At 34.7% G+C, this 26,030-nt stretch overlaps 1 protein-coding gene and 1 long non-coding RNA gene across 10 annotated transcripts in view; both read left to right on the forward strand.

The window, feature by feature from the left end:
• The window catches only part of WAC (WW domain containing adaptor with coiled-coil), an 83,415-nt gene that overhangs the window by 41,205 nt on the left and 16,180 nt on the right, over positions 1-26,030 (forward strand). For 7 of the 9 annotated variants that reach the window (XR_006742441.1, XM_045585920.1, XM_045585910.1 and 4 more), the window contains exons 4-7: positions 4,883-4,989; positions 12,506-12,621; positions 13,195-13,307; positions 17,921-18,229. Coding sequence is in view for 8 of the 9 variants with exons in the window: in XM_045585920.1 (XP_045441876.1) it covers positions 4,883-4,989; positions 12,506-12,621; positions 13,195-13,307; positions 17,921-18,229 (645 nt within the window). In the remaining variant the exon portion in view is untranslated. The remainder of the gene's footprint in view (positions 1-4,882; positions 4,990-12,505; positions 12,622-13,194; positions 13,308-17,920; positions 18,230-26,030) is intronic. The other 2 variants (XM_036453363.2, XM_036453358.2) reach the window with 1 other exon arrangement.
• LOC123652891 lies at positions 23,370-25,993 on the forward strand. The gene is made up of 2 exons (XR_006742443.1): positions 23,370-23,874; positions 24,892-25,993. It is a non-coding gene; the product is annotated as an uncharacterized LOC123652891 (long non-coding RNA).

Below are 26,030 nucleotides of genomic sequence, written 5' to 3' on the forward strand. Positions count from 1 at the left end.
TACTGAGTTTTTGAATCTAGTTTGTATTTTGCACATACAGCAAATCTCAGCTTAGAGTAGCCATATTGTAAGTGCTCCAAAGCTATGCGTGCCTAGTGGCTATCATTGGGATTAATTTAGCTACAAGGGACTGTCAGATACAAGCTTGTTGTTAACGCATCATTTTATCCATCTGTCCATCCCAAGAGACATAGTCTGATTACCACAACATTTTCTTTTTACCACGATTAGCTCATATACAATTGGTAAATTGGAGAACTGTATCAATATAAACTGAAGTTGTGTTGGTTTATATGTGAAGTTTTTTTCCTCAGCAGAGGATCAGAATAGCAGGATTAGGGTTAAACCTTCAAATAGAAAGAAAAAAGCCTCAACCAGCTGCTGCATAGGCAAAGTGCCTAAAGAAAAAAAAAATTTTTTTTTTTTAATCCTCACCCAAGGAAGATTCCCCCCCCCCCCATTGACTTTTTGAAGGAGAGGAAGGGGGAGGGAAGGAGGAAAGAGAATGACAAATGGTTAGTGTGCTTCCTGCACAACCCCTTGATTGGGGGCAGGGATCTAACCTGCAACCCAGGTACCTGTCCTTGACCAGAAATCTAACCCTTGACCCTTCAGTGTGAGGGCCAAACCTGCCAATACTGCTGCTCAAGTTTTTGTTTAGTGTTCTGGTTATAATAAATTTGCATAATTTTGAGTGATTTGCTCCTCTTTTTCCCATATGGCTTTATTTTTAGTGTATACTTTTGCAGAACTCAGTTTTTCAGGATAACATGTTATGGCAAAATACTCATTTCAGGGCTTTCTTTGTGAATTCTCCTTATTTTAAGTGTGGTCTCTGGTTTTGGAGAAATGAGAGGAGGACCAAAAACAATGGAAAGTAATACATTGCTTAAAATAAAGTGTGGCTGAGATACCATACCAAACCATCTTGAGAGTGCTTATTAAAAATTCAGTTTTTGGAATCCCATCCCATTTACTGTGAATTAGGACCTCTGAGATTTAACCTTGAAGTCTGTACTTTTTAATATAGTGGAGTTTGAAATCCCTGCTGAACCTTATTCAGCCATACCTGTTAACTACTTTTATTTGTTTGAAAAGTGGTTTGGGGTGGGTCCTTCAATTGTTTTATTATTATTATTTATTGGAGTGACTGGTTACTAAAATTATATGTTTCAGGTGTACAATTCTATACTACATCATTTATATATTGTATTATGTGTTCACCAACCCGTCAAGATTCCTTCCATTGCTGTTTACCCCCTCCTTCCCATACCGCCTTCTTCTACCCTTCTACCTTTCCCTCTGGTCATCACCACTGTTGTGTTTGTGAGGTGTTTTTTGTTTTGTTTGTTTACTTAATGCCTTCAACTTTTATCACCCCCTCCTCTCTGACAGCTGACAGTCTGTTCTCCATGTCAGTGAGTCTGTTTGTATTTTGTTAGTATATTTTGTTCATTGGATTCCACATAAAAGTGAAATCATATGGTACTTGTATTTCTCTGACTAGCTTATTTCTCTTAGCATTATGTTCTCTAGATCCATCCATTCTGTCTCAAAGGGTAAGAGATCCTTGTTTTTTTACAGCGGCATAGTATTCCATTGTGTAAATGCACTGTAGCTTTTTTATCCATTCATCTACTCATTGCACTTGGCTGCTTCCAAGTCTTAGTGATTATAAATAACACTTATACAAACATAGGAGTGCATATATTCATTCAAAGTGGTGTTTTGAGAATTTTTTTTATATATTCCCAGAAATGGAATTGCTTTCCACAGTGGCTATACCAATCTGCATTCCCACTAACAGTGCATGAGGGTTCCCTCTTCTCCACGTCTTCAACAACACTTATTGTTTGTTGATTTAGTGATGAAAGTCCATTCTGACAGGTGTAAGGAGATATCTCATGGTTTTAGTTTGCATTTGTCTGATGATTAGTGATCTATTGGCCATCTATCCTCTTTTATTCAACTTCTTTGCCCATTTTTAATTGGATTGTTTTGGGACATGGGAGGGCAGGGTGTGGTGACCTACCTATCTCCTGGTGTTTGCTGGCCTTTAGTTGGTAATTCCAGGTGAATAATCTTCAATTTAGTTGTATTTTCATTTTAGCCCTGGGACGAGGTGCAAGAAAGGTCTGTTTATTTGTCTGCCATGTAAAGTGGTACTTTATTTCACAGATTGAAGCTATTTTATAGAATGTTTTATTCAAGAATATGTGCAGGGCTTCTTAATGGATAACTCTGGGATTTATTTCACTCAAGAAAATTGGCATTTCCCCCCCCCCCCCCACCCCTTATTGCTGAGATATTTATGGAAATTTTTATGACAATCTCAACTATTCTTTTGTATTTAACTATAAACCTGATTTTTAAAAATTTGTATGAGTACATCTAAAAAGTATAAATTTCTGCATAGTTCTGCATAATTTTCTTTGTAACTGACTGTGTTAGGGTTCTTTGACTGCCCCCAGGTTCAGTGATTGTCTAAGTGGACTCACAGAACCCAGTATATAGTCATTATCATAGCTATGATTTATTATCATAAAAGGATGGAGAACATAATAAAAGGGAAAGGGCATGTGGGGGAAAATCTGGAGGGAACCAGATAAAAGCTTCCAAGAATCTTCACCAGTAGAGTTACACAGGACAGACTTCATTCCTCCAGCCGTGAATTGTGACAACACTTGCAAAATGCTGTGTACCAGGGAAGCTTATTAGAAATTTAGTGCCCAGGGCTTTCATTGGACTTGACTTATTATGTAGGCACCTCTGCCTAGCACATACAAAAGTCTGGATTCTCAGTGGGAAAAGCAGGTGTGCAACATAAATCATTGGCACAGTGAGCTGCTCTTACAGTTATTGTGGGAATGCTCCCGAAACCTAGGTTTCCACATGCCAGTCAGGGGCAAGCTCTGCAAGCAAGCCTTTCTAAAGATAACAGTCTTAAGCTTGCTATGTTAACTTTTCTGCTCACTAACCTTACTTTTGACCAATTTCTTCTTGATTTTGTTTATTCACACAATTTATTGAAGAATTTATAGTCTACTTTGTTAATAGTTTAGTGTTTTACATAAATACATACTGTTCAAGATAAAATTAAAAACAAGTGAAGAAACCATTAGGCCTCTCAAGATGCAGGCTTTTGGGGAATTTTCTCTTTGTACCACCTAAGTTGTGCTCAGTACCTAGGTAACCCTCTTTTGTATCTTTTTAAATATATTTTTATTGATTTCAGAGAAGGAGGGGATAGAGAGAGAGATTTAGAAACATCAATGATGAGAGAGAATCATTGATTGGCTGCCTCCTACATGCCCCCTATGGGAATCCAGCCCATAACTCTGGGCATGTGTTCTTGACCAGAATCGAACCCGAGACCTCTTGCTCTGCAGGCTGACTTTCTATCCATTTAGCCAAACCGGGGAGGGCCCCTCTTTTGTATTTTATTATATCACTGGCTTTATTGGGTCTTTGGATCTGCTTTAAGCTGGCCCCTATCCGAGGTTAAATGTTGGCTATTGTCTTTTCTCTTGTCATATTCATTAATTCAGTCTGAGTGCCCAGTGCTTGCTTATTATATGCAAGGCAAAGCTAAGAGTCCCCTACTTTTCACTTCTAATGGAAGAGACTTCCAGCTCCACTTCTGAATTCCTAGTTCTACATAGATCTGCTGACCATTTCTATTTTAATATCTGAAACCTTATAATCATCTTCTGTCTGTCCGGGTTCACTCTTAAATATTATTAGTTTTTTCTGTTGATTGTGAAATAGTTAAATGAGTTCTTACTCGTTTCTACTCATAATGGCTGGTTCCTACTGCTAACTAATTTCTGGACCATTTAAATTGTTCTTCCCTCTTCCGTTGAATTATTTTTAACTTGATGCTAAAAAAATAATGTGGAATGAATTGAAATACTAATGGTTAAACCTTTTTGTGTCATTAATGTTTTTGCAAGTCTGGATTTTTATACCTTAGCTTTTCTTAAGACAAGAAAAACATCATCTCTGATGATCTCTGTGATGTGTAGATTACTCATAAAACTTAGGAGTTACATTTAAACATTTTTTAGGTAGAGTTGATCCTGTTACCAGAAAACTTGACATTTTTTATCATCTTAAAAGCAAGCACCTTCCAAGAGACTTAACTTTTTAAAAACTTGATACTGTTTTAGTTGAAAAATAGGTGAAGCTACTTAAGAAACTGAGAAATAATTGCAAAAACATATTGAATAGTTGTGATTTTCAGGTCTGTATGGTTGAATATTTGTACCTCTTTTCCTCTATATATGTTTCTGTCATTTCCTAATAATACTTTTATTTTTAAGAAACCCAGAAATTGTTAGAAATTATATGGATGAGGTTTTGCTCACTAATTATATTATATAATAACACTAGAGGCACGATGCACAAAATTTGTGCAGAGGATGGAGGGTAGTGGGGGGTCCTTTAGTCTGGCAGTATTAGATCCCTCTCGCAAGCCATGTCCCCTCGCTCCTAAACTCCCACTTGTTCGGTAACACCGCCGCTTTGGGAACACGCTGACCACTAGGGGTTAGCTTCTGCGTTGTGCGTCTGCCCCCTGGTGGTCAGTGTGCATCATATTGATCGGTCATTCTAGTTGTTCTGCCATAAGGATCACTGAGCTTTTATTATATAGACTGTTCCATATTAGCCATGAAGTATGTGTACTGATTAACACATTTTAGTAGGCTCACAAATACTTTATGTATTAATAAAAAGCATGAATACATATGTATTCCTGATCTTATATAAAGTAACTTAGGGATATACTTACTAGTACAGTGATATATATTAAGATACATGACATGTTGGAAGCCAGTTTAAATTAAATATGAAGTAAAACTTATAATTTTCTTTTTTTAAGGGACCAGTTACTCTCCACAAGAAAATTCACACAACCACAGTAGTCTTCATAGTTCAAATTCACATTCTTCTAATCCAAGCAATAATCCAAGCAAAACTTCAGATGCAGTAAGTATATAAACACACCCAATTTTGTTTTGTTTTGTTTTGTTTTGTTTTTTAATTCATTCCAAAACCCCTTAACACCAAGTCTTGCTAAGTCTAATGTTGTGTAAAAAAAAAAAACAAAAAAAAACAACTCATTTTTTTTTTTCATCTAAGTTACCTTTTTCTTAATGTTTCTTAAGGTTACTGAGATAACCTTATTAGATTTGAGGATAGTCCAAGAACACTGTATTATTTGTCACTATTCCTTTACAGAGCAAAAATTTACCATTGAGATATAAAGAACCTTAGATTGTGAAACTTCTGTAGTTTAACTTAAGCCACTCTTTTCCATACTATCTAATAAAAGAGTAATATGCAGATTGACCATCACTCCAACATACAAAATGGCTGCCATAAGATGGCCAGCTGAGGAGGACAGTTGGGAGGGACCAGGCCTGCAAGGGAGGGCAATTGGGGGCAATCAAGCCTGTAGGAGAGGGCAGTTGGGGGTGACCAGGCCGGCAGAGGAGGGAAGTTGGGGGCAACAGTGCCTGCAGGGGAGAGCATTTGAAGGTGATGAGGCCTGTAGGGGAGGGCATTTAGGGGCAATCTGGCTGGCCGGAGAGCAGTTAGGCATCAATCAGGCAGGCAGGGGAGTGGTTAGGGCATGATCAGGCTGGCAGGCAATCAGGCAGGCCGGCAGGCTAGCAGTTGAGAGCCAGCAGTCCTGTATTGTGAGAGGGATGTCTGACTGCCTACCAGGATCAGGCCTAAACGGGCAGTTGGACATTCCTCAGGTGGTCCCAGATTGGAGAGGATGCAGGTTGGGCTGAGGGACGGACACACACACACACACACTGTGCACGAATTTCGTGCTCCAGGCCTCTTGTAATATATAAATTTCTTATATATGTACTGAGGATCTACTGTTACTGTAGTTATACACTCTTTTAGACAGTAGTGACATAAAAGTCCCTTTTCTCAAAGTTCTAATACGTTTATTAAAATTTTTTAAAATAAATTTTTATTTATTTCACAGAGAAAGGGAGAGAAAGATAGAAATATCAATGACGAGAGAGAATCATTGATTGGCTGCCTCCTGCACATCTCATACAGGGGGATCCATCCTCCAACACTGGTAGAGCTATTTAGCAAAAATTTAATGAGGTTTTAATTTGCCAAGCATATCCTAGATTGTAGTTATATACAACTAGGAAAATGTGGCTCACGTTAAAGGAACTTTCAGCTCTGTGGTAGAAACCAAAAAATAAAACATTGCATGTTAATGTTGCTTTAGGAGTACTCAAGATGAGGATGGACTCCCAGAATTATGAGGAGGGTATTAAAGTATATGTAATGCTACCCAATAGATTGAACAGTTAAAAGAGTTCTGGAATTTGTGTAATATGCAAAAGAACACCACCTACAAGAGAAGTGTGAAATAGTTTGCATGTTTGGAGAACTACAGGATTTTGATAATATGGCACAGTGAAAACAGTTCAGGTTACAGAGATGAGTGTGTGTTGGTCAACAGAGAGTTATGCATCTTGCCAAGGAATGTGAATTTTATATAAAGGCAGTGGAGACCTATTGAAGGATAAAACTGGTGAAGTCACATCATATTTGCAGCTTAAAACATATCAGATAGCTACATGGAAAGTACATTATAGAAAAGAACAACAAGAAAGCTATAGAAGTGTAAGGTTGAATCCAACAGAGTTTTGTCTTGATTATCTGGGTGATCATCATACCTTTATTGGCATTGAAAGACCCTAAAAGGGTCTTTATATAGTTAAAACAGTGTGGATAGTACATTTTTATAGAAAGTTGAGACAGCAATGATAATTTCCTAAAAATAAATGTAGAATAGTTTTAAATATTGTGTTAATCAGGGTCTAGTTGGAAAAATAGAAGTCATGCTTATTATGTTTAGCATAATTTAATAACAATTCTATATATAGGATTGATTAAGCAGATACTGAGGACTGAATAAAACAAAAAGGGACATTGAATACATTATATATATATATATATATATATATATATATATATATATATATATATATATATATATATATATACATATATACTGATTATTCCTTTGGGCTGATGAGCAATAGGAAAAGGTTGGGGTTACCAGAACTGAATAGCTTAGAAGGAGGAGCTGGTGATAGTACCTTTCAGTGTTTTGGTGAAGCTAATTCAGGTTTGGAGCAGATAGCAGAAAACTGGAAACTGGAACTATGGCTACTAGGCTTCTCCTTTGTCCTCCCTTTTAGTCTTTCTCTAATGCCAACTATTAGCAGAATCTAACAGGAGGCTAGCTGGCTAAATAGAATGTAATTTGCGTTATTCCAACCCTAGTATCACAGAACAGAATATAGAAGGGTGGTATTAAGGCAGGGTCAAGAGCTTGATAAATTGTTAGGTGTTATCATCAAATTGCTTGTAATGGGTTATTTTCAATGAGATACACAGGATTTTAGAATGAATAGCCCTGTGTGTGTGCGCGCGTGTGAGTGTAAAATGGCTTTATTTACAAAGCAACACCTCTAAATTTCTATTATTATAGACAATTCAGATTTGGGCATTTGCTGTTAGGATAGAAGGCAGGCCCTATAAATATTGTTTTGGTTTAAAAAAATACTTATTTAAGGAAAACAAATTTTGATTATTTTGATTTTCAAGAAATGAATTACCGTATTTTTCGGACCATAAGACGCACCGGACCATAAGACGCACCAGTTTTTAGAGAAGGGAAATGAAGAAAAAAAGATTCTGAAACAAATAGTGTCCTAAAATATTTTATGTGCATTAAAACCCAACATCACAGTCATAAACACATGTAATCATCCCTGTAAAGTAAACAGCAGCATTTAGAACCATTTTAGAGCCGGGCAAGCACACAGACCACACAGAGCCGGGCAAGTAAAAAAACTTTTTTTTTAAAGTATATGTGTAGGCTATATTTGGACCATAAGACGCGTCTTATGGTCCGAAAAATATAGTAATAGTGAAACCAGAAAGGATAAATAATGGGCATCATATAGTCTTGAAAGACCCAAATCATAAAGGATGTCAGGGAATTTCATTATAGGAGTGGAAACTGAAGACCATTACCAGAATGGATTTAATGTTATGTGTTTTCAGAATCATGGTTTCCCCTTGCTGTAAATTTTAACTGTTGGTATATAATTAATCTCCAAGTAGTGGTCTTTTACATTATAATGTACCCAGCCATTATGACACATATATCAGTTAAAAACTGTAAATTTAATGTTACCTGAAAAGAGGGCTTTTGAACATTTCTGAAGGTTTCTTAAAAATTGACTTTCTTTGTCTTAAAATCTCTTCAAATGGAAGTCTTTGACTAATGAATACATAAAGTCACCTTTCATCTAATATTTTCATAATGAAAGAATAAATGAACAGATGAACATTATTTTAACCTTCTTTAAAAAAACACGTTATTTTTTATCTTTGAGGTTTTTAGGTTTTAATTCTATCTTTGAAAATAAGTAACAATTATTATTTAGATTACTACATAGATATTTGGTTATATAGTGACATTTACTAAGTTAACTATTGAAAGTCAAGTTGAAATGACCTTATTTTTTTTTAGTATTAGATTTAAGATTCACATGTAGTTTCCTTCTAAATACTATGATAAACATTAATTATGTCTAACACAGAACCTACCTAGCCCATACTGAACATTTAGGAACAGCTTGTCGAATGCCTCCTTCATAATCATGATAGGACTTACAGGTATAGACTATTTAGATAAGCTATGCATATTTGTGTTTTTATAAAAAGAAGCCTCTGGATTTCTTCATTTTTAATTCCCATTTTAAAGATATTATAATTAAAATCTTCTCTTCCATGTATTCTTTACCAATTTTGATTTGTTGAGAAACATTTTAAATTCAGTCTTAGAGGATTGCATTAACTTTCAACTTATCCTTTGCATATTGTGGAACTTTAAGTTTGAAGTTCTCAAGATCTCTTCTCTGTAACCAATCTTGCCTAAAGATATTCCAATTAATTAAAAAAAAAATTATTAAAGAACTCTCAGGTCTCCATGAAATTCTTTGTTACAATGAGTGTCATCTTTGATGTTGTTATTTTGTGAATTGCTCTTTATTAGCAATTCATAAAGTAATTCCAGAATTGACTTTCATTTCCATAGTTTAACTTGGAGAAGGATGTGTTTGAAGTGAGTAGAAAGGGAGATGCTTTTTTTAAGTAGAGAAAAATCAACACTCTCATAAGGGTATTAAAAGACATTTTGAATTGAAGGAAAGCAGATGGTGGCTCAGTAACTGTTCAGTGTTTGTTTTGTCTTGTAGAGTAGCCATTTTTAAACTTTTAGTCTCAAGATGTCTTCACTTTCATGAACATTGTTTTTGTTTATTTGGACTCTATTATCAGTATTTACCATGTTAAAAATTAAAGCTGATTTTAAAATCAATTGTAAACCCATTATATATGTAACATGTAATTATATTTTAAACATTTCTATGTTTGTTAATCCTTATCTTAGGGTATTTTCTTTCCATTTATATTAGAGAGTAAAAGGGCAGGAGAGAGAGAGAAATTTGAATGATTGAATGATTGATTGATTGATTGATTGATTGCATTGACCATAGGCAGGGATTGAACCTGCAACCCTTCAGTGTGTGGCTGATTTCTAATCAGTTAACCACACTGGCCAGGGCCTTTTATTGAGTTTGAGAGAGGGACAGAGGAGAGAGAGAGAGAGAGAGAGAGAGAGAGAGAGAGAGAGAGAGAGACACACACACACACACACACACACACACACACACATCAGTGATGAGAGAGAATCGTTGATTAGCAAACTCATAGATGTCCCTACTGGGAATTGAGCCCACAATACTGGGCATGTGCCCTGACTGAAAATCAAACCAGCAACTTTTGGATGCATGGATGACACCCAGCCAACTGAGCAATACTGGCCAGGGTGGCTTATAATATATTTTATGATAGATAATGTCTAAAACAAAAAATAGACATTGAACATCTTTTGAATGCCTGACTTAATAGAAGAGACTTATAATTTCATATCCGCATTTAGTCTTTTGTGAACAAAAATCTGTGCAGTCTGAGAAAACACAGTGTTCTTATGGTAGAATGAGGAGAAAAGCAGTCATCTTAGTTTTATTATTAAAATAGTTTTGATCTTGTGAAATGATTGGGGAGGCCCTCAACAGTTCCTGGACAATACTTGGCAGAACTGCTGCTTTAGGGCATATGTTGGCAACTATATCAAGCTTAATTTAGAAAACTTGTATGTTTTCAGGCCTTTTGTTTGCTTAGCTCTTAATTTTAGATTTTTTTTTATAAATTCAATACCTGTGTATATATTAATAACAATGCATTGTATAATTGAAATTGCTAAGAGAGAACTTAAACGTTTACATATAAAAAGATGAGTATTGTGTTAACTAGATGTGCAGAAAAACACCTTCACAGAGTATATGTATATCACATCATCCCTATGTACACTTTAAATAAATTACAATTTTATTTGTTAGTTATACCTCAATAAAACTGAAAAGAAATAAAGTGGGCGGAGGGGAAGTTGAACACCTGTTTCTTGCACATTAGCATTTTAAAAATAACTCCATTATTTAATTTATCTCCCCCAACTTTGATCTTTTTTGAGGGTGGAAGAGGGGTGGTGAAAGCTAAAGTTTTCTGTTATATGATAAGAATGCTGTACCCTGGAACACATACTTGTACTAACCTAAGATTTGATAGGCAAAATCAATGGAGTGTTGTAGACACATGCTTTTCAGGATTCTGGTTTTTGAACTTTTAACTGTTCTGCAGTTGTGCCAGAATATAAGTTAATTATCATTAAATAAACTTTAGTTTTTAAATTTTTTCCTTAAAGCAAGACTTTGGGCCAGGGAAACATTATTCTGATGCAAACTCCTTATCTTCTCCAAGACAGGAAACAGTTTTCAAACCATCACTGTGAAGAACACTGGCCTAAATCACTCTCTCATCTACTCTGGTTCACCTGCCTCAGATCTCTTTCTTCAGATCAAATTAGTAATCCCATATAACCTCTTGCCAAGTAAATCAAACCAAAAATTTCCAGCTATATCCATAGAACAGCTCAGTATGCTTAATAATTTAGCTATAGGGGGTAGGTAGTAGATGATGTATTGTAGAAGAATTGAATTTTGCCTTCTGTGATTACTGCAGCTTGGTGTAACCTGATTCTTCAAAGTAGGGGGATTGAGCATTAACTTTCCACTGATTTTAGAGGTGTGGAGGCAAAGGCAGATTTCCAAATAGCTTCATTATTTAGAGACATAAAATTGAGATTATAAACAAATAACAGGATCTGCAGTATTTATTCAACCCTAAAAATTATGACATTTCCAGAATTGGTGTTGATTTAGTGGAAATAATGGAATCTGCAAACCTGAATTTTGATCCTTTTTCTACCACTAATTGTTTTTAGCACCTTTGGACAACTTAAGTTATCTCCACTTATTTCCTTGGTAAAATTAAAGCTTGAATTGGCAAGGCATAAAAGTTCCTTTCTTCATACTTTAAAATTGTGTCACACTATGCTATGGTGAACCCAGAACAAGGATAGGCTATAAAAGTATAACATTATTTCATTTTAAACTTAAAGCTTTAAAAAAAAAAATAGTTAAGAAATTCATCTGAAATGTGCTTGGAATTCTACCAGATTTCTTGTGGCCAAGTGCTGCAGGTACTTAAACTTTCTGAGATCGGTTCCATAAAAACTGGGCCTTTCAGTTTTGTCTAATTTCATTCTAATTTTACAGTGCCTTTAAAATAACTGCAAGATACTGAGAATGTTCAAAAGTCCAGTTTTAGTTATAGGAAAAATGTGTGATGCTGCTTATGTGAGACAAGGTTTAATAAATACTTGACCCATTTAATTTGTTTTGAAGATGAAACAAATTCATTGCCTTTAATTAGCTATTTGTTTACATTTTTAAATCTTGTGCTTTCTCCCCCACTAAATAACAGTAAATATAAGCAGGTTGTTCTCTATCACACTGTATATGATAAATATTGTGCCTTATGAGTTTAGAGCTAATGTGCCATCAGCTCAGTTAGTTCTCCAACCCCTTCCCCCCACCACCAATGTGACTGAATTCCAGCAATTAAAATTATGATAATGGGGAACTTTTGTAATGCTTTTCAAATGTCAGGATGTTGTAAATTTAACATTTTTCTTCCTGCCCCTAATAAATTAGTATTTATTAATCTATTTAATTTTATATTTATTAATTTGCTTAACATATTTAATAGAGTTTTCCATTGTTATCTTTGAAGGTTTTCATAAACTAAGGTCTCCTAAGGGTGTGTGTGTGTGTTTATTTATTTATTTACATCCTAGATCAGGTTGTCTTTATCTTATTAGTCTTTTCCCATATATACTTTGAAAACCATTGACATTCTTGATATTTCATATCAAGTTATTAAACAGTATTAACATTTTCTAATTTTTAAAAATATTTTTAAGTCTTATGATTCTGCAGATGACTGGTCTGAGCACATTAGCTCTTCTGGGAAAAAATACTACTACAATTGTCGAACAGAAGTTTCACAATGGGAAAAACCAAAAGAGTGGCTTGAAAGGTATTTAGCTCTTAATCTAATTGAACAGTATTTCTCATTCTTGATTCTATCAGTTAACATCTTAGAACATTAAACATTATAAGTTTAGGTTTCTAATAGTGAAACCAATTATTCTCCTATATAATTGCAGTGATTGGCCCATTATCTGTGTATGCCATGATTTCCTTAAAAAAACTAGGACAGAGTAAGCAACTGTTCTCCGGGGCCTTGTGAACATTTGGTGCACTTAATTTAAAATTTTATATTCACATTTATTCATTTTTATATAATTGTAATGGAAATCTTTGTAATTTTTGTGGGACAGTATGTTCCTTCATATATGTAGAATTAATATTACAGAGTTTTGGTTGTAGGGTTAATGTTATATAAATAATTGGTATAATATTTTCACCAGTGGAAATGTTAATGTTTTGTTTACTGCATCCTATGTACCACATCAGTAACATAATAATAAAACTATATTCAGTTATTTAATTTTGCATATATAATTTTGTTGAACATTTGGCCAGAAGTGTTATATGTAGACTTATTGTATATGATTTAATTATTATGGGTTTATTTCTTTATTTTTAGAGAACAGAGACAGAAAGAAGCAAACAAGATGGCAGTTAATAGCTTCCCAAAAGATAGGGATTACAGAAGAGAGGTGATGCAAGCAACAGCCACTAATGCATTTGCCAGTGGAAGTAAGTATTTTTTTCTTTGAAATAGTAATGATGTTTACTTCATTCCTGTGGTTCATTTATGCTGTAGATCTAAATGCATAAACATTTACATATGTAAACTAAAATAAATAGGAATATATAGGGTTTCCTTTATGTTGGATATGTTTCCCTAATCACCATTTTGTTTCCTGAAAAGGGAAAGTATGCACAGTGGAATAATACAAACAAGTATTCATTAATATCCTTAATGGCTGTAATGCAGTTAAGTTGGTTAAAAAAAAAAAAGTAATAAAATAAAACTTTATTTTGTAGATTGACTTCTTTTTAAAACAGGAGCTTCCCCCTATCGATGTACTCCTACACCCCATGTTGAATTATATACTATTAAGCTGGGCACTGAAATCCCTTCCAGAACTCCCTGGACTTCAATTTAATAATTGAATCAGCACCCCCCACACAGGTAGTGACATCAAAGTGCCTATTGTTGTTTGGTTGATGAAAAACTTGTTTTGGAATCGGTTTCAGCATGACTATAAACATGCAGAACATTTCCATGCATAATCTAATGTTCTTTGGGGGTCAGATTTTGTCTTAAGTGGGACAATATAAGTTGCATACATTTGTTTTTAACTCAAATTTAAATTTAAAAAATTTTTTTTTTCAAATTTAAATTTGAGTTTGAAGCTTTTACTAGTCATATCATGTTCCCAGTGGCTTCTCTTATCTAGAATAAAATTGAAATTCCAGAGAGTTTTTTTGGGGCCCTTTATTAAATTTTTAAATTTTGAGAGGAATTCCAGGTTTGTTCTAGGAATTCTTAGATTTAAGCATTTGAGTTTTCCTTCTATAATTCAAAACAAAAAAGTAGGGGATCTATTTAGTTTCAGCAGAGGATATTAATATTTTGATGGGAATAATTATATAAGATGAAACAGCATAATTCTGTGGGACTAAATGTTTAAGATATATTTCTTGGAACATTTAATTTTTTTATATAGTGAAATTGTACTTAATTCTTAGAAAACAATGATTTAAAGTACTAAAGCTAGCCCTAGCCGATTTGCTCAGTGGTTAGAGTGCCAGTGTGTAGATTGAAAGGGCCTAGGTTTGATTCTGGTCAAGGGCACATGCCTGGGTTGTGGGCTCATCCCAGTAGGGAGCGTGCAGGAGAGATCCAATCAGTGATTCTCTCTCATCATGATTTTTCTATCTCCCTCTCCCGCCCTCTCTAAAATCAATAAAAATTGTGTCTTTTAACAATAAATAAAGTACTAAAGTTAGGAAATTACGAATGGTATTTTGAGATGGAAGACTTAGGATCTAGTCCAATTAAACTTAATACCTTAAATGACTGTCTTTTGGCAAACAATTAGAAGTGAGATTAATGCTTTCCTCTCCAGGTTTAAAAAAACAACAACAAATACAATACTACAATAGCTCCGAGCTTGTGGGCCTCTTGAACAAATTGTGTTGTGGGGTGTAGGTGGGTATTGAGGAAGAGTGGCAAATGGGTGTAAAAAATAACTTTTTAAAAATTAATGGGGTAGGCTTCTCCAGAGAGGAGAAAGGATCAGAGTCTAGTATGTCTACTTTAGTCTTTCCAACCTTTTTTTTTTTTTTTTTTTTTGCCATGCCCTACCTAAAATTCTGATGCCTCCCCTATAACATATAATTCTTATTCAAAAAGTGAACTCTTATTCACATGGAGGAAGCCTAAAAGGCCATTAACTTTGTCTAACAAACAAGATTCCGAAGAACATGGCATCCATGAAAGAGAAAAAAGAACAAAGGACAGTTGAGTTTTGAAGTACTGAGGAAGAAATCAATAAATTGTTAGAAAAGTAATAATATGATATGAAAAATAGCAAATAAAGATTCAGAATATATAATAGAGAACCGAAATGCTTAAATATGTCACAATATATGAGGCCCCTAGAACCATAAGAAATACAAAAATTCACTGCTAATAACTCATTACTGAATTACCCCCTTAAAAATTAAGTTTGCCCCCCTGTGGGGCTTGAGAACCACTGGGGTGGAGTAAGTGAAGGGGTATTTGAGAACTGATAGAAATATTGGTAGAAGTGAAAGGGTGTAATTTGAGAACTAATAGAAATATTGATGGAAGTGAAAAGACATTTTTACTCCTTTTAATAAACAATTTTACATGAACTAGAGACATTTAGGGACATAGACTTCTTTTCTGTCTGCAAAGAAATGAGTACTACTTATATCTTATCCACCAAAAATGAAATTATATGTTCCTTTTTAAAATATTTATTTTCAATAATATTTCAAAGAAATGTTTCCCTTTCAGTTCATAATTTTATGTTTGGTATATAGACTGCATGATACTCTTATTTTTGGATGTGCCCTCATTTATAAATTTATATGTGAATATTTAGGTGGTTTTGCCTCTTTCTATTATTGTAAACAATGCTAAATATCTTTGCTCGCTTATCTGATTACTTTCTTAGCTAATTTTCTAGAAGTGCAGATGATCAGTGAGTCTGTGTTGGTGTTGAAATATAGTCTGTATCATATTTTTTGAATTTTAAATAATGTTTGTGAAAGGGCCTTGGCTATATGGTTGCTTTTTATTTCTTCTCCAATTGGTCAACTGAGCTGTACTTGGTGTGTTGTCGTAATAAAGTCACTAAGACATTTAAGTGTTTAACTTTCTCTACCTAGAAAATGTTGACAGTTTTCACATCTGACCAGTATTTTAGTGTTCATGTAGGATAAGGCTTAAAGCTTTGTAATTCCAACTGCCAATAAAAGAAGTATGTGTGTATGTATGTGTTAGATTTTAGAGCAGTTTTTTTTGTTTTGTTTGCAATGTAGTAAATGTTATCCAAACTTGGCATTGAAAATCATATGGATAAACTTTTTAATTTGATATTACTGCTATTGGATTATTTTTGTCAACTTTAATTGTGATTGTGCATTATAAAGTGATTGTTGGATAGTTAGAGGTACCTTAGTTAGAGGCAATAGTTAACACCAAGGATATTTAGAGTCAGGTAATTCTTTGTTGTAGGATGCTGTCCTGTGTGCATTGTAGGTTGTAGAGCACCATACCTGGCCTCTACATACACATCTCTTCTCCTCAGTTGTGACAACCAAAAATGTCTTCCGAAATTTGTTGAATATCCTTGTTGTGGGGATTAGAAAGTAGAGTCCCAGCTTTAACTCTTCTGTAGAGTTGTAATAAAAAACTGTTGCAGCTGTATCTTTCTCAGTTCCTGTAATCCTGCTGCTGGGGTATTTTTTTTCTTCCCAAAGCTTAAGAAAACATCATTTGTAATTTTCAACTGAATGTATTTACTTTGACTGTTACAATTATATAGAACTAAAAGGAATTTTTCTTGGTCTATGAAATAAAAGTTTTAGGTAATCAAGTGACAGGCTTGGTGGGAATTGGGCATGGTATTATTTCTGTTATTCTGTCTCTGAAAGTTTCTATTGTAGTAGTAGTCTTTTCAGGAGGACACTTTAGAATAAAACTTTAAAATTTTATATGCATGCAAGTTGATGGATTGAAGTTTTTTTGGCAGTACCTTATAGTTCAACATGTAGGAGTTGTGCACTGATGAGTTGAAAACTGGCTTGTAGTTTCAGCATACTTCCTTCTTTGTGCTGTCCTAGTCTCTAGACTTGGAGGAACTGTGAATTGGAAAAAAGAATACAGTATTCAACAGGGAGGGCATCCTCTGGTAATTTTATTATCATATAGAATGTGCTTACATCTTAAAATGTTTCTCTACTTGGAAACATAGTAAAACATACTGTTTTAATTCTTTAATTACTGGTAAGACTGTTGTAGGCTACAGGTTTTTTGATAAATACAAAGTTTTATCATGATTGTTGATTTTTTTCCTTCTTTTGTACTCTTTGTGGAAGCAAAAGTACTTCTAAATTTAAAATATTTTTGTGGCTTTAAATTGGAAAAGGATTTGTTTTGAAAGTAATAATAGCAAGTGGGTTTTTTGGTGTTTTTGTTTGTTTGTTTTGTTTTTACTATGCTGTGGATGTAGGACTTCTATTTTCAGATAGCATTATCTATCACTTGATTTTATAACTACTGGTATTTGTTTACATTAATAAAATATGTTCATTGTTAATTCGATCATTACAAAACAGGTCATTTAAGCCCTAGCACAAACTACTTTAGAGCCCACAAATTAGTTAGTTTAGTGTTCAGAAAGATCAGGCTACTAAAGCTAATAGCCTTTTTGTTTAATCATGTGGACAATTCAGTTAATTATTAGACCCAAAGGTCTATATTTTAAAAGACTGGACTATTTTTTAATTATCAAAAAATTTTTAAATTATTTTACCAGAATATTTTTAACGTTTTGTTTGAACAATTGTGGTTCTAAAGAATACCCAAAGAGTTGTTGCCCACTTGAAATCTTGAATATAGATTAGTATTTATAGTTGAGCTAAAATTTTTTTCAGCATTTAGACATATGCTAAAACTGCAGACATTAACTGGGCTTGCAGTTTTATTAAAAGTACAAGTATATTGCTAAATTAGCTGATGTTCAAGACAGGATTCTAACATAATCTTTTTTCTTCCCCCTTCCATCACCGTCATTCCAACATCTCTTTTTTCGAACTGTGAACTAAAGTGGAAGACAAGCATTCCAGTGATGCCAGTAGTTTGCTCCCACAGAATATTTTGTCTCAAACAAGCAGACACAATGACAGAGACTACAGACTGCCAAGAGCAGAGACTCACAGTAGTTCTACGCCAGTACAGCACCCCATCAAACCAGTGGTTCATCCAACTGCTACCCCAAGCACTGTTCCTTCTAGTCAATTTATGCTACAGTCTGATCACCAGCCAAAGAAATCATTTGATGCTAATGGAGCATCTACTTTATCAAAACTGCCTACACCCACATCTTCTGTCCCTGCACAGAAAACAGAAAGAAAAGGTATGCCATTATTACTAGATGTGCTGCACGTTGAACTATATAGTTTCTGAATTTCTGATTATATTACATTATTTCCATTAGCTTAAATAAGACTTAATTATAAACTCTTAAGTCTTTTTGAATGTTACTGCATAGATTTATAGGTCTAGAGTTAGCCATATTAGTTTTTTCTTTTAATTTTTAATTATGAAGCCTCATAATTGTTTTTTTTGTCATTTACACTTTTAAGTCCAGTACTTAATTTATAATACTTAGTAATTGTTTAAATAACTTATCAAAGCCAAGTGACTGTCCCTTCATATTTGTGTATTTTTTTTTGAGTGCTAATTGTCTTGATGAGTTAGTTTATACATTGTCCCAATTTTCTTTTTTTAAATAAATCTTTATTGTTCATATTATTCCAATTTTCTATTAATTAAAATTTAAATATGAATAGAGACAAGTTTTAAAATTTGCCATTTTTATACAATATCAGCTATTGATTTCAGTTTGTGAATTAGAAAACTGAGTCATGGGCCACAAGATAAGGAGTTTTATTGTTTGAAGAGAATACGCTAAACTTTGCAACCCAAACTGTGTTTATCCAACTTTATGCTGAAGCCATACCATGTTCAAAAAAGTGACTATTACTTGGAAGGTGACACAAAAACAAAAGCAGGGCGTAGTTGCCTAACTACTCACAGTGCTAAACTTACGCTCCATAGTAAGTTTTAAGAAACTTAAGGAAATAGCCTTGGCTGGTGTCGCTCAATGGTTAGAGCATCGGCCCTCACACCAAAGGGTCAGTGGTTCAATTCTCTCAAGAGCATGTACTTCAGTTGCAAGTTCTATCCCTGGCCCTATCGTGTGGGAGTCAGGCAACCAATTGACGTGTCTCTTTCACACTGATGTTCTTCTCTCTCTTCCACTCCTCCCTTACCCCCTTCGCTCGTCCCCCTCTCTTTCACTTAAAAAAACAAAATAAAGAAATGAAAAGGCAATAATTAGTTGTGGGTAGACCCATTGGAGGTGAATTAGCTGATTAGTATTAATAAATGTCAAGGAACTTCTAAATGCCTTGAGGGTTCAGCAGGTGAGGTCCAGCCACACATGGACCTTTGGCCACATCTGAGTTGGTTTCTCCCTGACTCCTGCGCCATGCATAATCTTTTTCCCTTCTAAAACCCAACTTGAGAGCCAAGGGTAGGTGTGCAAGTGATATTTATCCTGATGCATAATTAAATATACTGAGAGAATTCTGGAAAGATGAAAACTGAATTCACTTTCTAATGGATGTTACGGTTCTTAAAATGTTGGTCTCATTTTACCTTCCATACTGTTTGTTTGTTTTAATCTCCGCCCAAGGACATGTTTTTTATTGATTTTTTGAGAGGGGCGGGGGGGGGGGGGGGGGACATTGATGTAAAAGAGACACATCAATCAGTTGCCTCCGACCTGCCTTGACTGGAAATCAAACCCACACTTTTCAGTGCATAGGACGAAGCTCCAACCACCTGAGCCACATCATCCAGGGCTACCTCTTGTTCATTTTAATACTTTATAGCTTTTACCTCACTTTGAAATTCCTTTCTTTCCTGTCTTCTGGGATACTGATACTCTTAATTTCCTTTTTCTGTTATCTTCTTGCCTCTTAAATAACAGTAGCATTCAGTGTGTGTGTGTTTGCTTGCTTCACATATATTCTCTTTTGTTGGGCAACCATTCTTATCTCACATTAATGCTTTTCTTCTATAAGCACTTGGTATTTGTTATGTCTCAGAATACAGTGTGTCCCAAATTCCTCTCTTTTCCCACAATTTATTCTTAGGTTCTCGGTAAGTGACGATACTTCCCCCCAATTATTCCTTGTTCTTCAACATTTCTAGCCCAGCTCCTCCTACCTATCCATCAACAAAACTTGGATTCTTCCTCCTATATCTTATTTGCATTCTTCCTCCTATATCTTATTTCCATTATTGAAACTCGGGTCATCCCTTTTGAACTAACCTGATTTCTGCTCTGCTTGCTTTTACCCAGTTTGTCCACTTTTAGTTTGGGTTGTATTACTTTCTTGTTTCAAATTTTCTAACAGTTTCCCATTATCTAGGATAAAGTTCATAACTTCATAGTAAGGTTAAAACAAGTAGTACTTAACAATATAGTTGCAGTCTGTCTTACTAGCTTAACCTCCAACAGCCCACTTTTATATTTCCTATATTTTATCTGTTGCAAATTTGTACATTTCTTAGGGCATGTTATATTCTTTTGTTTTGAGCCTTTGCTGAAAAGAAAGACATATTTCTTTTATTCCCATTCTGTTGAACTCAGTACCTTTTAAGAGCTACTCTAATGTCCTTTGATTCTCAGCATTAGTTAACTTCTCCCAATCTGTGTTTCACAAACACTTTGTAGTTTTGTTTATTATAGCATTTATCACAGAATTTTAGTTCCTTCAATTAGACTGTGTCCTTTTTAGGATTAGACGTTATGTTTTACTATATTTGTACTTTGTTCACTTTCTATCTATATATGATTCAAGTATCATTTTGACAACAATTAAAAATTAACAATGTACCACATTTGGTGCTAGGTAATTTATATACATTTTAATTTATTCCTTAAAACAACATCTTGAGGGAGAAGATATTTTCTCTTATTAGATATGAAAAGCCTGAATATTGCCACAGTATGAACACATAGTGTTAGTGGCAGCTTCTCAAATTCATGTTGTTTTCATAAAACCATAATGAAAGACCTATAAAGTCTATATTAACTTAGACTTCTGAAATTTAATAATTTTATTGAACTTGTAGGAAGAAACTCAATTACCTTGGAATTGCCTATTTATATAGGGAAAATTGTATAGTCTTTCCAAGTACTTCTCCTTGCATGTGAACTGAAGACAATATTGTTTCCTTAAATAAGAAATTGGATTTTTTTAGATTGCTTTTCACTTCGTCTAAATTTGTGAAGCACCCATTAATTTGAAAAAAAATATTTCCCTCGGTGGATACATGGTTATTTAAATTAAGTTTCCTATTGACTCTTCTTATCAATGTAGTGATTTTCTTGTTTGGATTTTCCTTAACAATTTATATGAAGAGGTTGATGGTTCAAATAAAAGTGGTCTCTTGATCTTAAGTGCTAACAGGGTAGATAAGCTGTATGAAATAATACCAGAGCAGGATCTTTCTTAACCACTGATCTATCCCTATCCATAATGCTTGACAAATGTAAGCAGTAAATATTTGTTGTAGAGAGAGAAATAACTGTAAGAATGGTAATGAGTGTGCTGAGGATTGGGGCAAACACCTGCACACTGGTCATGATTTAAAAAAACGTATTTGGAGAAAGTGTGTTATATATGTTGTGCATCTAATTAAATGAAACAGCAATAAATTTAGATTCCTTTAAAGCCAGTGTGTCTCTTGAGAAAAAGATAAATCAAAATCTACCTTTGCTTGAAGGAACGAATGTGAAAAAGTTTTGAAACTACAATTTTGTAGAGAATAATTGTTGTGTTGAGTAGGGTGAAACAGGACAGAGGTCAGATACTACCTTTCAGATGTATATCTGTTAGGGGAACATATTGGACAACCATATAATAAAGAAACAAATTCTGATGTTCTGAAATATCTAAAACTGATTTTTGTCAGTTGGTACCCCTTGTCCATTCTATAAACAGGGCCTAACTCTACCATCCCTTCCAGATTTGTAAAATGACAAAATAGGCAGGAAACAAGGGCTTTTGTTCTTTGTTTTGGTCACATAAGTGCCAGAGTTAGAAGAGTTTAATGATCTTCATTAACAAGTTTCTTATAATTTATTAGCATAAATAACTTTGAAAAATATATGGAGTGGCCACAGAAGCAGACCTATGCAGTAACTTCAAGCTGGTTCTTAGAAGATGCTATTATTCACATAGTTACTTGCTGATTCCATAGTTTTCATCTAATGGGAGGGATAATTATTCATTCATTAAAACTTTTTAATAGAGATATCCTTGCCTTTAGACATGCCATTTGCTCAAGGATCCTATAACTGGTTTCCATATTATCTATAATAATAAAAGCATAATATGCTAATTAGACTAGACGTCCTTCCGGATGAAGCCAGGGCTGTGAGGAAAGTGGTTGGGTGCCTATCGGTGGTTGGAGGAAAGCCCTGGTCCCAGGTACCAGAGGGAAGCCAATGCTGGGGGAAGGAAGGCCTACTCTTGCATGAATTTTGTGCATCAGGCCTCTAGTTTATCAATAGTCTTTTCTCATAAAATTGTAAAAGGTATCTATCCTCAGAGTAAATAAATATTAAAATTAGAAATAAAGGATGTTTATTTTTTTGTTACTTAATTTTGCATGGTGTGATATTTATTAATTTTTCTACTATTTTGGATTAAAGAACAATGGTGAAGAATTTTTAAGCTTTTGTTAATTTTTCAAATCTGTGGCTAGATTTAGCAGCACCAAAATAAATTTGAAAACAACTTATACCTTCTCCAACTCCTGTCACTGAAAGCAAAAGAAAATCACAGTAGAAATAATAAGAGTAAGGATCATTTCAGAGGGAAGTGGTTACTAATTTGTGCAGGAAGTAAAGGAAGTTAACATATAGAGCTTGTTTTGTTCCAAGAGCCTAAGTGACCAGCTGGCCAGTAGCTTTGATGTGCACTGACCACCGGGGAGCAGACACTCAATGCAGGAGCTGCCAAGCAATAGCAACTTTGCAGTGTACCCTCTTGTACTCCAGAACCCTTCGGGATGTCAGACTGCCAGTTTGGGCCCGATCCCTGCAAGCCAGGCCGAGGGACCCACCTGTGGAGGGACCCTGCTCACTCTACAGACTCCCTTCTCGAGTCCCAGCGCTGCCCCAGGTGCAGATAGTCAGGGAGTGACTGTCAGAGGTTGGCTCCAGGGCGTGTCCACTCACCTAGTCCCGCCTCGCCAGCCACCTTCTAATTAATTTACTTTCAATATGCACAAGTCTCTTCAAAAATTAAAATGTCTTATACGCCAAAACCGGTTTGGCTCAGTGAGCGTCGGCCTGTGGGCTGAAAGGTCCCGGGTTCGATTCCGGTCAAGGGCATGTACCTTGGTTGCGGGCACATCCCCAGTAGGGGGTGTGCAAGAGGCAGCTGATCGATGATTCTCTCTCATCGATATTTCTAACTCTCTATCCCTCTCTCCTCCTCTCTGTAAAAAAAAATCAATAAAATATATTTTAAAAATAAATAAATAAATAAAATGTCTTATACCTTCTAACTTGATCATAACTGAACAATACATCCTGAGGTTTATATTTTAGAGAGCTATTGCTTCTAGTTCTTTTAACCATTACAGTAGCATCATAAAAAGGCTGGTAGAGGAGTCCATTTTCAATAAGCTTGTTAATAATAACCTGTTTCGTTTTTTTTGTTTGTTTTTTGGTTTTTTTTGGAGCTAGGAAGAGAAAAAAATTAATTCCTAGAATTTGAAATGAAGATTTAGTTACTGGTAGCAGTGTAAACATTCAAACACTGTGTGCCTGAAACATATATATCATAGTAGCAGTCTTAAATCAGTAATATAATATAAATGTGAGCTTAAATTTTTAAGAAATGTGTATGTATGGGAAATTAAAAAATGCTTTAGCAATTTGTTTCCTAATTAAAGAGTGATTTTATTGCTTGAGTACATAGACATTTTATGCAATCAGAGTAGCAGTTGTGGATGACTCATATTTCCAATTGGGAGGAAGACTCGTTTGGACTTACAATATTGAACCAAACAGTAACTACTGCTCCCAGAGTCAGGTGGAATTTAGCATCCTTATCCTTTCTATTCCTCTCAAGATGTTTTCCAACAACAGCTTTCTTAATTAAATGGTAGAGATCCTCAGGAAGATTAGGAACAAGTCCTTTGGACTTAAGAATTTCCAGGATCTTATTACCTGTCACAAAACGTACTTGTGCAATGTCTGGCCAAGAAAGGCCTGATTCCCTCAGAAATCAGTGTGATCCTGATTTGTAAGTTTCTCAGGATCACACTGATTTCTGAGGGAGTCAGCCTTTTCTTGGCCAGTTTGTAGATCTGGTCCTTCACGTTGTCAGACATTAATTTCAACCAGGTGGCAACACTGTGGTGGTAGAGCAAAACACACTGGGACAGGCCCTAACCTGAGTGTGTATGACCAATGATGATAGTGAAAAGGAATGTAAATTTTCATGTTTAGTTTTTAGACCAGTATTGTCAGAGACTATGTATGAACATCTTGAATAGCTCAGTCTTAATGTTGTTACCCATAATAAGGTCTCTGTTTCTAATGCTCTTTTTTTGTCCATGAAAGTCACGGTATCAGTAAAATTCCATGAAAATACCAGTTTGTGTTCATTTTCCTGATGGTGGACATGTGTTTCTAGTTTTGTACTAAAATAAAACAAACCGTACCAGCTGGTTTGGTTCAGTGGATAGAGTGTTGGACTGTTGACTGAAGGGTTCCAGATTCATTTCCGGTCAAGGGCGCATGCCTGGGTTATGAGCTCGATCCCCAGTTGGGGGTGTGCAGGAGGCAGCCCATCAATGATTCTCTCTGATCATTGATGTTTCTATCTTTCCCTCTCCCTTCCTCTCTGAAATAAATAAAAATATATTTAAAAGATGAAATAAAACAAACATATCACTGTGATAAAAATTGTTGAATGTGCCCAGCCTGCATGGCTCAGTGGTTGAGTGTTGACCTATGAACCAGGAGGTCACACAGTTCGATTCCCAATCAGGATACTTGCAGGCTCCATGGCATGCAGCTGATCAATGAGGTTTCTATCTCTCTCTTTCCCTTTCTCTCTGAAATAAATAAATAATATATTTTTAAAAATTTGTTGAATGTTTCTCCTGGTTTATATAGTTTCTAAACTAAAGTGTATATATATCTCTGCGGGGTTGGTGGGTCATAAAGTGTGTGTACAGCTCATTTTTCTAGATAATGCCTAATTGTTATTTTCCAATGTGGTTTAGTCTCCACCAGAAATGTGAAGTGTTCTGTTACTCTTTGCCAACATTTGTCAGGCTTTTACATTTTTGTCAACCTGATGAACATAAAAAGATACCCTGTTGTTTTTAATTTTCATTTTCCTGATTATCAATGAAGTGTAGCATCTTTTGCAGTTTTTTTTTTAATAAAGCTGTGAAATGTCATTTTGTGTCTTTTGTTTGATTTTATATTGTGTACTTTGTCCTTTTTGATCTATAGTAGTTCCTTAAAATATTTTGGTTAATACTTTTTATGTAATTGTTTTTGCTTTTTGTAAATTTCTGCATCCTGTTGTCAAATATATCTTCTTATATTTTCTCTATTTTTAAATACTTAAATATACATACAGAAGTTTAAATTAACCTCAATTTGGTTTTGTTTAAAAAATGTAAGTTTTTATATCTGGCAAGACAAGCCACAAGTTGTGTTCTTTATCATAATCTTAGCCCATTCTGGGGTTGTTCACCATAGTACCTGTCCTGATTTGTATTAAGACTATTTTATATTTAGGTAGTTTGTTCATAGATATTTTCACCTTTAATTATTTTCAGACATGTAACATTTAGTCCTAGAGGATTGTATTGTCCTTTTATCCTAATGGAAGGTTCCATGAATATGTAGTTAATATACAAAAGTATTTCGGACAGCATTACTAATAAACAGTGTGGTACTTTTAGAATCAGAAATGGATATGGTTGAATCATTGCTTTACCAAGGTTTCATGACTTCAAGCAAGCTATATAATCTCTTGATTTTTTTCACCAATGAAACCTGGCACATGGAAGTTATTTGATATCTGTTCCAGTTTCCTCTATTC

Source organism: Pipistrellus kuhlii, unplaced genomic scaffold (assembly GCF_014108245.1).
Source record: "Pipistrellus kuhlii isolate mPipKuh1 unplaced genomic scaffold, mPipKuh1.p scaffold_m20_p_1, whole genome shotgun sequence".
NCBI classification, from domain to species: Eukaryota; Metazoa; Chordata; class Mammalia; order Chiroptera; family Vespertilionidae; genus Pipistrellus; species Pipistrellus kuhlii.